At 39.5% G+C, this 14,268-nt stretch overlaps 1 protein-coding gene across 1 annotated transcript in view; it reads right to left on the reverse strand.

Moving 5' to 3' along the window:
• Nucleotides 1–5,213: 5,213 nt before the first annotated feature.
• The window catches only part of hs6st3b (heparan sulfate 6-O-sulfotransferase 3b), a 67,239-nt gene continuing 58,184 nt past the window's right edge, over nt 5,214–14,268 (reverse strand). The window contains exon 2 of the mRNA XM_086123096.1: nt 5,214–11,222. Within this exon, the coding sequence (XP_085979222.1) occupies nt 10,478–11,222 (745 nt within the window). The 3' untranslated portion in view covers nt 5,214–10,477. The remainder of the gene's footprint in view (nt 11,223–14,268) is intronic.

Consider the following 14,268-nt stretch of genomic DNA (forward strand, 5'->3'; position numbering starts at 1 on the left):
GCAAGGCTAGGTGGAGTAGAATATGTGCCATTATCATTCAGTGTGTTGCTTTATAATTTTGTTGGTTTTGTTGATGGCCTGTCTGCAGTCTCAAATTTGTTTTTAAGGAAAGGTAAAGAAAATAAGAGTAAATGTCATAAAAACTAACCATATAATCATTACACATGAGTAAGTATTATTTAAAAAACATTGAAATAACTAAGAATAACAATAGATTACTGTAACTCAAATCAACATTATACCACCTTTGTACAACTAATAACAAACTAGTACTGTACTATCAGTAACAACATTACATACTTTCCTCTTTTCATTCTAGTTTCTTGATTTTTCTTCTGTAAAATAAATATATTAAATATTGTTAAGGGAATTAAAATGCATGAATGAATAAACAATGTGTAAATAAAATAAAATAATACGCATATATCTATAATATTACAACCTCGTCTATATGTACTTTTTATACATATGTGATCTGTCAGCAAACACGAAATGCAGCATGCATTCAGTGTCACATGCCGAGGTCAGCACATTGCTCTCTGTGACGAAAAAGTCCCCGAGTGAATGAGTCATATGACCAAAAGAGAAACCAAAACAATACATGGTGTTTTTCCTTATGTTGTTTTATTACCCACAGTTAAATTATTTGTAAAGTTTTATGTAATTGACTGTTGGAATATGACAGTTACATGAGGAATTAAAGTATATAGTGCACAATTCTTCACACAATTTAAAACAGTACCCAGGTGTCTTAATAACATCTGTCGCATACTTTCGTTAAAATACCCCAAGGTTCAAGAATTACATAAAAATTCACATACCCTGTATTTCTGGTCCTATGAAAAGCAGCTCAGTTTTCACTGACATGCAAATCAGCCAGCCCTCATCCTGCCTCATATTGTGCTGGGCCAATCAATGGCTGGTCCGGCTATCGTTAACATGATGACCGTGGATGGAGCTTAAGCTTTGTAAGACAGAGGCTTCATCTCAGTGGGCCCAGAAAATGTGCGTGTGTTTGTGGGGTGGGGGGCCAGGGATGGACCGTGTTTATGGACACATCTCCAAACACAAATACATCCCCAATGCTACCATGTTGCAGGGGGCTCCCTCGGAGACCCAGGCAAGATGGACCATGGAGACCACCCTCAAAACAAAAACAACAAAAAACAAGCCTGCTATTAGAGGGCCCCATTCGATTTCCTAAACCTTATGTGTCCTTGCGGTGGCTAGGGTAATTAGGGCAAAGGGCTTCTAGTTGTGCCATTGATGTTGATCAGAGCCCCCTACTTGGCATCAGACAGCAACAGGTAGTAAAATGCACAGTAAAGGTCCCACGCGGGGAAATCCAGCAGTGCTCGTTTAATCATTGATTCGGGCTGTCAGACGTCTTCCAACTCAGGGCCCTCGGTGATGGGATGCTGTCCTGCTGCGACGACTTGTGCAAAGCCACTTGGAGTTTTCAGTTATTTTTCTTAAGAAGCCACAGTTCCACAGTTTAAAAAAATCCATTCAGAGATAGAAGGTATGACTGACAAGGTGTCAGTCATTTGCCCTACATTCCGGTCATGGCACTGTTAGATTGAGGCCTCTTTGGCCCAGATAATTAGATAAGGGAACGTGACCTAGACTCATAATGTTGTAACTTGTAACCTTTATTCTTGGTATTGCTGCTTACTATCTATTCGTACACTGGCACACTCACCAGTTGTTTACACCCACAATCATTTCAGGACAATTTAGAGTGTCCAATGAACCTGACATGCATGTTTTTGGAATGTGGGAGGAAACCAGAGTACCCGAAGAAAACCCACACAGGCCCGGGGAGAACATGCAAACTCCACACAGGAAAGCCAGTAACTAGATTAGTTTCAAAATTGTTAGTGAGTATAAGATTGGTTCTCCCTTGTTTGATACTGCGTTTACTCGTTATTTTTAATCACTGAACAATACTAAATAAACATTAATTGGGAAAATGTTTTTTTAAAATACACACTTAATGCAAAATAACATTTTATCCGATTATTGGATTAATCATTGAGACAATTGATGGAATAATCCATTCTAAAAATATTCAATAGTGACAGCCATAAACAAAACATTTGTGTGGTTGTTTTAATTTCACACTTAATCAGAGGGCAGGCACTCCAGAGACCCAACTATTTATGTACAAGTCGTCAAATAGCTTTCTCCATCAAGATTCATGAATCATGCTGACTTGCTTAACTTGAAACGCTGACCTAACTTGACGCGTGTCACTGTCATCCATTTTCCTGAAAAGACACTTTCTGACAGCTATGACAAGGATAAGCCTCCTGCGACACCGCGTCCAGTGTGGACTCTACATTCACACCACATGCCCCACTGTAAGGCAGGATTATTTAGCAAAATGTAATTCAAATCCATGTTCTGTAACGCTTGTCCTCATTAAAGTAATGAGTGAGCTGATGCCTACGGTAGATTAGAGTTACACCCGGGACTGGTCGCCAATCACTTATTTGTTTGTTTGTTTGTTTATTGAACATAAAACATATATACAGTAATAATTTGACAGAAAATAAGGTAGATAAAAAAAGTAAAAAGAAAGAAATCAATCTTCATTCAACACAGTTATTATGTTCAAGGGAGTAGGAAGAAGTAAAAAACTTATCTAGTCCTACCCCGTTATGTGATTGTATCTAATAAATCATTTTTATATCAATCAGAAAAGAAAAAAGTAAGAAGAAAGAAGTCTCCATTAAGGCTCATACTTTACCCTTAACCGTGATATTTTTACAACTTTTGGTTTGTATCGGGATTATATACTTCCACACCCTGACACTCTTGTGTCAATTTTCTCTTGTATTCATAATGGATATTTATATACCTTTCTCTATTTATCAACTTAGTTCTGATTTATCATTATATTTAATGTTTTGAATTTATCATTTTAACTCTGATTGATGTAGGTTGTTTGTACAATTTTTTTGAATTTGTTTTTGAACTCAGCAAGCGATTTACTTAGAGGGCACATACAGGCACAGAAGCATTCAAACTCACATTCATCACATCTATGGACAATTTAGAATCTTCACTGAACTTTACATGCATGTTTTTGGAATGTGGGAGAAGGCTGAGTAACTTATGCAAGCATGGGGAAAACATGAAAATGTCACACAGGAAGGCCGCCATAGCCAGGGGTTAATAAAATACTCCTCATTGTCATATCTTATTTATTTTATTTTTTTAAACTTCACTGGTCTTGCTTCAATTGTTTGTCTTTTACTAGCATTTAATGGAGAACTAAAATAATTTTGTCATGGGGGAGATAGGCTGCAAGTCTCAGGAATGACCACTAAATGTCAGTATAGTGTTAATTTTGTGTTGTGCCTGCCTGTGCACTTATTTCCCCAAAATATACAATGACAACAAAACAACAAAATGCCAACAGCTTTTGCCCATTACTTTTTAATCAAAAAATATTTTGTAATAAAAACAAAAAAGACATAGAAAGCATGCCATTTTGACCTGCAATATAATTAGGATAGTTGCAAATACTAATAATTAATATTATGCTTTATTGATTTTTAAAAATATTTAACAACACATAATCACAAAATTTGATCCATTCCTCAGCACATTCTAGAGCTGTTTTTAACCATAACACTATTATTTTCTTTTGTAACCATTTGTTATTTAATTAACAGTACTTCTATTGTTTTGTGTAAAAAATAATAAGCAATATTATTTTTTCTTATCCAAGTGCCAACAAAAGTGGGTGTAGTCCATTTGATTTTGTGAAAGAGACTGCTGATTCATTCACCCTCATGTTTATTTCATAAATCATTTTTCTCCTTTGTTGTAAGATGAACAAATCAATGTTCCTTGCAGAATGAGCACCATATGGAACCAGGCACGGGCTTTTTCTGCTGACTATAAAAGCTCAGAGTAAAAAAAAAAAAAGGTCTTGGGGAAAAACCGTCCATGTGTTATTATTATTTTTTACTTTTTCTCCAAGTCATTAAACGCTTCCTACAGTCAAAAGCATTGGAGAGAATACAATCATACCATCTGTGCCACAGCCGGCTGAAAGAAACGCTATCCATCCGTGCGGCGCAACCTGAGGGGAGGCACAAGGCTTTCACTGGTAACGGCATGAAAAATCTGTTCAAATAAAGCCCACATAGAATGCTCCACCTCAGTGATCTCTTGATAGGAAGGCATGAAAAAAAAAAGCTCATAATCTAAAGCATACCACATGCATCACATGATGGTGGCTAACAATGGCTGTTACACTAAACACAGTTGGGTCAAAAATAGGTAATTTGGGGTTAAATTTGACCCAATTACTGTGTTAAAAAAGGACTGACCCACACTAGGGCAATTTGAGCCCAAAAAATTGGGTTATTGAGTTTTGAACCAACTTTTAGGGTTAAATGAATAAAACACATTGGGTTATTCGGTTTTGACCCAACTTGTTAAATGAACATAACTTTGGTCAAGCTGCTGAGGCCATTTGAACTCACTTACCGACCAAATTAGTCACACCCACTGAGGCATGTAAACTGTCACTTTATGAATAAATTTAAAGTAAGGAGATTCCCTAAAGCAGGGGTGTCCAAAGTCGCAACACACCTGATTCAAATAATCAAGGTCGTTCTAATGCTGCTTCAGAGCTGGCTGATGAGCTGATCATCTGAATCAGGTGTGTTGCAAACGGGAGAGCTGGAAAACAGGCAGGACAGTGGCCCTCCAGGCCCGGAGCTGGACATGTCTGCCCTAAAGCTAGCCGTGTTAACATAGCTAATGCTAAGAATTATTACTAGTTAGGAGCATAATTTAGCATTTCATTCTGGCTAATGAGCTAACAGGAACATTGCTTTCTTTGATTGATTGTTTTTTTAAAGTACATTTGTTTACAGTACTACAGACCAAGTTGTGTCTGTTGATTTCTTTAGAACAACCGCATAAGTTTTTTCCACTGTCTGGATCAATGATCAGTTTTGGAGGTGCGAAAAAAAAATCCTTACATTTTTCTGGATAACAGGTAAAATGTCACATGAAAATGTCAAGCCTCTCTTCAGCGCTGTGATTGGGCAGTCTGCATTTTGGGGATTATGTTTTCGTGAAAATAATACTTTAAGGCCCCAAGAATGGAGGCACTTTACTTGCTTGTGACAAAAATGTTGTGGTGTGCAAAGGCAAACTCAAGTGGATCTGAAACAAACAGCGCAGTATGATGGTCATTCAATGCATTTATTTCGAGTTTTAAATTTTTCCAGCTCTGACAAGAAAAATGGCAGATTAAATGTTACACGCCCAAAAAAGGCAATTCGTTTGATCACGAGACATTTCAACATGTACAGAACTTGTTACACCAGAGAACACGCTCTCTTTTTATGCCTCCCAACCCGACGACTTGTTGGTGAAACATTTCCCATCAGACAACCGAGCCGTTCCTTCACCACTTTTCAAATAATATAAATTTCAAAGACACATTGTGTACATACATATATTCATACGTACATACGCCTCCATTAATGTGATCTAAAACCTGTACAACAAAATTGAAAAAAAAGAAAATGAAACCAGAAGGTAACAAAAAAGATGGTCCCCCCCTTGTGTGATGCTGCAACATTTTGACCGTAAGTCCAAAATTATGTTTGACATAAGCACCATGCCTTCAATGTAGCATGGTGGTTGCGACATAATGCATTGGGGCTGTTTGTCTTCCACCTGGAAGTGGGGCCTTAGACAAGGGGAAGGGACAAAATCTTTCGGCTGGTGCAAGAAAGCAAAACATTGCCAGGAAAAGCCTATGAGAAAATTTTCAAATTCATTTCACTTTAAATTGGGCATAATTGAATGTAATTGATTCTGAAGAAAGCAATATTCCCATTTATAAGATGGTGTGCCCACTTGTGCAACCACCTTTCTCACTTTAGTTTTCCTTCTCAAAATATCTTATTTTAATTGACTTGTACATGTTAGTGATCAAATTAATGGTGCAAAAGGTTTTGAATTGTTGTTATAAATGTGTATTTTACACACACACACACACACACACACACACACACACACACACACACACACACACACACACGGCATTTGAACGGGGGTGTGCAGACTTTTTTCATGTAACTGACATGTGTCTCACACACACTTACTGGCTTTGACATAATCTAATAACCAACCATCAAAACACCATTATTGCCTCACTCCAACCCCATCCAAAATAATAACATCAGTCTTCGAATCTCATTAGGGTTTCCTTACATAAGCAGTCCATGTAGTGTACGGTAAGTGGTCCAGTAAACTGACTGCAGCACATACTGCGCTCCCATCTGTCGTCCTCTCACTCCCGCTGCTTGTCACACAGCAGCGAAAGCTTTATTCTCAACCGCAAAACCAACACCATCACCTAGGAAAGGAAATATTCATGAATGTGATTTGTAAAGATGACATTTTCAACTGAAACGTGGAAGGTTGCCGTCAGAAGGAGACTGTTCTGAACCGGGCTGACGTCACCAACACTGAATCTGAAAACGTGAACAAACATGATCCGACAAACTCAAATCATCGATGCTCTTCAAACATCCACTGTTGCAAATAGATGAATGGAAATCATCTTAAGGATGGGGAAAACAAGACATTGAGGTATTTTTTTTAGAACTGAAATCAAAAGAGATACAATGCTGTTATGCTGATAATTAAGAAATGTGAGAGCCTGAGTGTGTGTGTGTGTGTGTGTGTGTGTGTGTGTGTGTTGCCAGGGCCTTTTAGGGGGTACAAGATAAGCATCAACACAGACAAAAAGAAGAAACAAAAACTGCCCTTTCATCTTCATGTGTGTTGATGTCGCTTCAGAAAACAGCATAACATACACTTGCCTACACATTTGTATACTTTCCCTGTGGTGCAAGATCATTAAGCATACATTTTTTAGCCACAATCCATTCATTTTTATTCCATGTCTCATCTTAAATACAGTGGAACCTCCAAAGTGAAACGTGTAGGAATTTGACTCTGGAAAAATTGGCTTTGCTCAAGAGTCTCCATAAGTGTGGTTGGTTAATCTTTGGCTTTTTTTTTTTTGTTTCTACACGGAAGATTACCACTGTTGGCAAAGATGAAAGAGTGTGATGACTTGTCATGACATGACCATTCGGCAGGATGTGGAGCTTATTGCGACTTGTCCATCCTGGCTGCGCAGTACAATATGGCCGAACTTCCTTCACAACAAGCAGCAGTTTGGCAACTAGAGAACAGCTCTTCAAAAAAGAGCCTTCAAACTGTTTATTGCCAGTCGTAGTTGATGTTTACTATCAAACTAAATATTAAACTCACAGAATTGCACATTGTGTATTTGGCATTAGTCACGTGATTTTATCTTAATGCTAGCGAACAATGCAAAACGTCATCTACCGGCCAATGAATAGCATCGGTGTCTTCAAGCAAAAGGAACTTGAACACAAACGATGGAGCAACACACCGAGACGGATAATATTGATACATAAAGGTATGTATTCATTATCTTCTGCAAATGAGGTGTTACTGTTTCCATGTATATCAATATGGCCATGCTATACTGGACTGCCCTCAAGTGGCTGAAGTTCACACACCAGAAGGAGCATTACACTGTCCATTGAATTAAAGAAAAGCATCAAAAGCAGTTTGTTATTTTTTTACAATGACGTTATGTTGTTGTTTCGGTGTCTTGTTTTTATTAAGGACAGCATTAAAGAGTGCTATTATTAAAACACTACCAAAAAAAAATCTGTTTTTTTTTGGGGGGGGGGGTGGGCTGGGAACTGGTCTTTCTATTTATTTTCAGTAATAAAAGATGATGAAGATGAAGTTCCAAACTTGGTCACAGAATGAATAAAACACAGACCACTGTTTTTCCTCAAAATCCGTTTTTATTTTTAGTGTCACAACTGATTTTTCATTTAACGTATTAATTTGTGTGTTGTGGTAAGCCTTTACAATTTACAACTAAGCTCTACATATTTATTTATTTGGGTCATATCTTCGATTTCTGTAAGCAATGTTTTCCTTTGGTGGCACGGTGGACGACTAGCACGTCCGCCTCACAGTGTTAGGGGTGCAGGGTTCGATTCCGGCTCCGGCTTTCCTGTGTGGAGTTTGCATGTTCTTCCTGTGCCTGCGTGGGTTTTCTGCGGCTACTCCGGTTTTCTCCCACATTCCAAAAACATGCTTGGCAGGTTAATGGAACACTCTCAGTTGTCTTTAGGTGTGATTGTGAGCCTGAATGGTTATTTGTCGATGTGGCAACCAGTTCAGGCTGGATATTTTTCTTTATTAACCTAAATTTTTTTTGAATTTTTATACTGTAATGGTCAATAGTTAAAGGAGATGGCAATGGTAAACACTTTGTTGATAAATAAAAAAAAAGTGCCACAGTTTGCCTTCTGTAACAGGTGCTTCGATTCAACCGGAAGGTTAAAAAAATATATATATTTTTTACTTTCTGGACCTGGACTTACCACGTCTGCAAAAGACAAAAGACATGGCTGAAAATGTGTCAGTTTTTTGTATCTTTGAATCTTACAGTTTTTACACTGCAAACTCAGAAAATTAGTCTTGAAATTAGAACAATTTTGATGGCAACTAGCAGAATGGAATGCTTTCGACTTGAGAGGTTCCACTGTATACCAACGTCATTGAGGGTTATCTTGAGCAAGGTATTGCACTTGTGAAAGCAAAAGACAACATCACAACTCAAACATAATCAGTCGTCATGCACCAAAAGTGGCCCTCTTGGAAAAGCTTTTCATTGACGTCAAATAATAACAATTACAACAAAAAAAAAAAGTGAATTCTTTACAGACTGTAAGTGTGAATGTGGCATGCAACCGTCTACATCTACTTTTTAAAAATGTTTCTTTGATTTTGATGACATTCATGTTTTTTTTCCTTTTTTTTAAAAACATTTTTTAAATAAAGCAGCTTCTGAGTTGTTGTTTTTTTCTGGCAAGAACTGCATTTGGAAAAGAATCAAGGCAGCGATGAAATGATTAAAAACACAGCATTTGAAGAGTTTTAAGACACCAAAAGGGGCACCTGGAGGCAGTGTCCGCACTTGGAAAGCAGGGGCTTACATGTGGGAAATTTATCTAAGGATACCATCATGATCCTTAATACCAATTAAACAAGACAATAGTGTGCCATAGAAAGTTTTCTATATTTGATTTTAAAAAAAAATCTCATAATGTCACGGTAACAAGAAGTTGTAATGTTACGAGGATAATGTCCCATTTAAAAAAGAAAAAAAGTTGCACTCTTTAAATACAATATCAATCTAGATACCGCTATAATAGCGTTCAAACCCCCCCTCATATTTTAACAGCTTGCTTCCTTTATTCTTTGAAACAGTGATTCCAAACCACTGCAGCATCATAGTATCCTGTGAGATTATGAAGTATGCTGTAGAAATATTTCTATTAATTTACTGCAAATAATGGACTGTATCTTTGTTCGTCCATTCACGCCAGCGACATCTAGTGACATGCAGAACAGTTAAAGTTCTTTCACTCGATGGTAGACGGTACAATGGACCTGTTGGTCCATTTTTTGCTTTTCATACAAAAAATAATTGCACCAACAAGATTATCATTGCTTAAGGATATACCGTATACAAATGTACTTTTAGGGATATTTGTTTCGTTTGACTTGGCTCAATAAAGTTTGGGAAACGCTGTTCTTAAAATGGGACTGTATTTCCCCCTGCCCCCAAAATAAATAAAGAAAGAATTTTGTTGAAAAAAAACAAAACAAAAAAACATGACTTTAATCCCTTAGGGATGTCAGAGTTGTGATGGTATGTCACAACCAAATATGGTCGTTTACCTGGCCTAAAGCAAAGGTTGGGATGAGCAATTTGTTTAGTACGTTACTTTGTTTTACGATGATGCCGTTTTCCATATTTACAGTAGATATGTACTTTTTGAAACTGATACTATGTATTAATTTATGGGGAATTATATTGCTGATGCCCTCGCACCGGGCCTCAGGTTGAGAACACTTGTTATAAAGAAAAAAAAAAAACGAGTGCACACCAAAAAGCTGAAGAACACATTAATGATGATATGATGGCAATATATTCTACTCACAAATAAGGTAGTTTGGGATATGAGGTCAGGATGAACCTTAAAATGCACTATAAACTTTAGAGGTGAACATCGCTTGATTGTACCACAAGAGTCATTTGGTACATTTTTTCTTTTTTTGTGAAGTGAGGATATAGAGATTTGAGACTATTTACACTCATTGAATCCTACTTGTCAAGTGCTACAAATTGTTTGAAGACTTTTGAAGGGTTGATTTAAGAAATGTTAATGCCAATCAAGGCCAAGACTTACTACGAGGGTCAACTGTAGAGGTTATAGTGCATTTTTGGTTCATTGTGAAATTTCACCCACAAGCCAAATCAAAGGTTATCGCGAGTAGCGTAGAGTGACACTGTTTTCAGTTTATGACATCACCAGCGAGACACTTGGCTCGTGTAGTCCTCAGTGGTGCCGGCAAAGTCATTGTCCTCTTTCTCCTGGCTTTTCGAAGCTTCCATCCTGCGCCTGGGCAGCCAAGGCCTAGTTTGCTGCCGCTCGTGTATCCAACGGCGTTCCTCGCGCCTCTTCAAGCGCACCTCCCGGCGCTCCCTCTGCCGACTGAACTGGAAACGCTGCAGGAACAGGTCCTTGGCGTAGTCGTACAGCTGCACGTCCAGGAAGTTGAGTTCCTCGATGCGTCGTCGCACGGGCTCGCTCAGGTCCACGTTGGCGGCGCGCGTACTGTTGATCTGCGTGAAGGGGGAGATGAAGCGCAGGCTGAACGTCCGCTCGAACAGGTATTGAGTTTTGCGCTGGAATTCGGTCAAGCCGTAGAAGGCCATGTTCTTTAGGTTGCTCATGGCGCTGCTCAGGAGGATATGGTCGCGCTGGGTCTCGTTCATGGAGGACAGGTTGTAGCAGCCCACCAGGCTCAGGTCGGACAGCATGCGCACTTGCCGGTTGTTGGCGAGGTTAGAGGGGCAGCGCATGAAGTCTACCAGGGAGACGCCCGACCAGTCCTCGCCATTGTAGCAGGTGGGCAGCTCGTCCTGGGTGGGCGAACGTCCGTCGCACGTGTGCAGGGCCGTCTTCCAGGTGGCGCCGCGCTGGACGTGCTTCCACTCGCTCAGGTAGCGGGAGACCGGGTCGCGCAGCATGGTGATGTAGTAGAAATTTCTGAGGGCAAGACAAAAACAAACCGTGCTGTGAGCGAGCCAGTGTCAGAGGAGCAGGCTGGGTCCGGGAGATGGTGACGCGTGTCCTGACTGTGCGTCTAGATAGGATGAAATAGTTCTTACTGCTTGTTCCTGCCGTGTAAAACTTTGCTGGGGATTATTGGAGTAACAAGGATGTATGCGAAAACAAACAGACGCGGTAACAAACAACATGTCAATTGGGTTACCGTGTCAAAATCATACAATGAGGAATGCACGCCAACTTGAGCGCATCAGTCGAAATGAGACATCCCTGACAGGACAAAATGATTCTCCCATATTTGTTGACAACACGTGCGTGTTGGTGACAGAAGGAGATACACTTTCAAGAGACCAAGGGCCACTGCAGCAAACTGGAGACTATGGATCGATGTGATTAACCCCTTAAACCGAGGGCAACTTTGCCGAAAACGCTTGTGGAAAGGTGCACCCAAAGTCAATTTTTAACTAGTCTTGAACCATTTGGAGTATCAGCATAGTTTTGGTCACTTTTTGAAATATTCAAAATGTCACATTATGATTATTTCTCCCATACAGGAAGAATTTGTGTAAGTGCTCCTGTCACTGAACTATGGATGTTTGAAAACAGAAGAAAAAGGCGAATCTTATGTTCGTCTAATTTCTTTTCACAATATCTGTCTTGAAAATGGATTTAGAATGTTGATTAGGACTTGAAAACATTGCAGCATCAAACCTTAAGTCTCCCCAAGCTTCGGTTCAAATTTGACAATTGTAACATGTAGGATACCATTCAAATCTCCAGAAACACAGCTTTTAAAAGATGTATAACATATTCACACATGATGACATGCATCACCCTTGACGGGGCCCTCCTAACTTTAAGGGGTTTTCATTCAACCACCAAGAAAGTATCGACTATGCAGTGCAGTGTCTAGATAGTAAATACAGTTCCAAGCTTAGCTAACTTTAGCAAGTGTATTTATTTTGGGTATTCCAAGAACTGGAGCGCTGCAGATAAGTGGAAATTGCATAATAACACTGCAGTGTCCAGAGCTAAAGCGTCACAACAGGGTAAGTTAGCCGTAAAAGATGCTTTTATTCTGTGTGTATCAAATTTTTATTGTCATTTTAAGTTTCCAAGAGGAGACTAAGGGTTCCGAGAAAACAAATGAAAAAATCCATGGGAAAAGTACCTTGGAAAAAAAAAACTGTGCATATTAAATTGCAATTGCAAAAATTAGGAAAAATAATCACAAATTCTAAAGGAGACCAAGGGTGGCAAGAAAACGCACTGCTGCAGCAAATTGGAGAAAGTGGAGTACAGCATAATACTGGAGTGTCCAGCGCTAAGCCCCCCCAAATATGCATGTGTTTATTTTTGTCATCTCCTGCTTTCTATCCTCAAATTTTACAATGATGTGTGCATGACAAATCTGCCTGACCAATGAACAAACAGCAAAGGTTCACATCACTCATAAGGTATCCAAAATACTTAATTGACCTGTTTGGTTGTTCCAAAGTTGAACGTCACTATTGTGGACAATATGTTTATTTAATTTTTTTTCATTTTCATATTTGATGAAGAAGTGAGTGAGTGAGTGCTTGTTGGCAGATGCCTGCTGTCAGCGGCTCCTCCTAAAGTTTCACAGACACGGCCACGGTTGGCTCGTGTGCTTGGGGACTTGAAAGGCATGCAGAGGGTGTTGTCTGAGTGCACTCGGCGGCCCAAAGGTCACCAGTGTGCACCATCAGCGTCAGCACGCATCAGGCTCAGGCATCACTGCCAATGTAAACTTTCTTCGTCCCTTTTTTTAATTTTATTTTTTCAGAGCCACTCTAGCGTGTTCTGGAAAGACTACGATGGGGCTTTACATCAATGTTTCTGTGAAAGCAAGTCACATTTTCACAGTCCAGATTTCCCAGCAGCGTTGCTGAGGAGGAGTTGAACTTTACAAACAGGATGGGAGTTCAACTAAAATGAATCCAGAGGTGTGCGTGGATGTAGGCCTTATATCACAGGTATCATATTCCCATCCACGAACTGTTTTAGAGCAGGGATGACCAAACCCGGCCCTCAAAGGCCAGAGATGAACATGGCTGTTTTATTCAACACATTTGCATTCATCGAATGCATTCACAACAGCCGCAGCTGTTCCAAAGCGCTTTAAAGAACATTTAACGGAAAATAATACAACACAACACATAACATAAAACATCGCCAATAATGTCTCCCTCCTCCAACACACTTGATTCAAGTGTTAAGCTCATCAGCAAGCTCTGCAGGAGCCTGGTAACGATCCTTATCATCTGAATGCCCTTGAGGACGGGAATTTGACACCTGTGCCTGAGCTGATATCACGTCCTTCTTCAAACAGTAAACTGCTGGCTGAATTTTCGATGGGCAGTGGCAGTTTCTAGTATGTGCGATCATACGGGGGCACGGGGCAGCATTTCAGTGAAATCGTTTTCTATTAACAACATGGCATGTAAATCATTGCCGTTTCTCTGGGCTGTTCAAGGACTGAGCTAATAAATGTTTGTGTAAGATTATCGATCTTTGCTGTTCAAAGATCTCTGTATTTGGGGGAGGAGCTACGGATTGCTCATTGTTGGGAGAAAGTGACTGCGTGTCATGGCTGCATGTGGATGTTCTTGCTTTGCCAAATGGTAGAAGTTAACAGACACCGGAGGATCCCCTTTGCATATTGGTTCAATGACTTCAAGACACAATTGATCAAAAACTAATTCCGCGCAATAATTGGATTTTGTAATTCATGATTACACTTCACCCGTTGTTACACCAATCAAAGAATTCCAAAAAGACTTCAGAGTGGGACTCTACAAATCTGTGGGTAAATGTTGTCAGGTTCTGAACCGAACCGAATAACATTTTGGATTCCAGAAACGCAGACGAAATGCGCTAAAAATATTTATTACAGAAAAGCGCAACGACCGTAAATGCCCGATCCAGAACAGAATGTTTCAATCCCAGTCTTCATCGGGGCAACAGACAACTGCTTATTACTTGCCCATAATGGCGCTGCGCC

Source organism: Hippocampus guttulatus, chromosome 11 (genome assembly GCF_054856545.1).
Source record: "Hippocampus guttulatus isolate MCC_2025c chromosome 11, RoL_Hgut_1.0, whole genome shotgun sequence".
NCBI classification, from domain to species: domain Eukaryota; kingdom Metazoa; phylum Chordata; class Actinopteri; order Syngnathiformes; family Syngnathidae; genus Hippocampus; species Hippocampus guttulatus.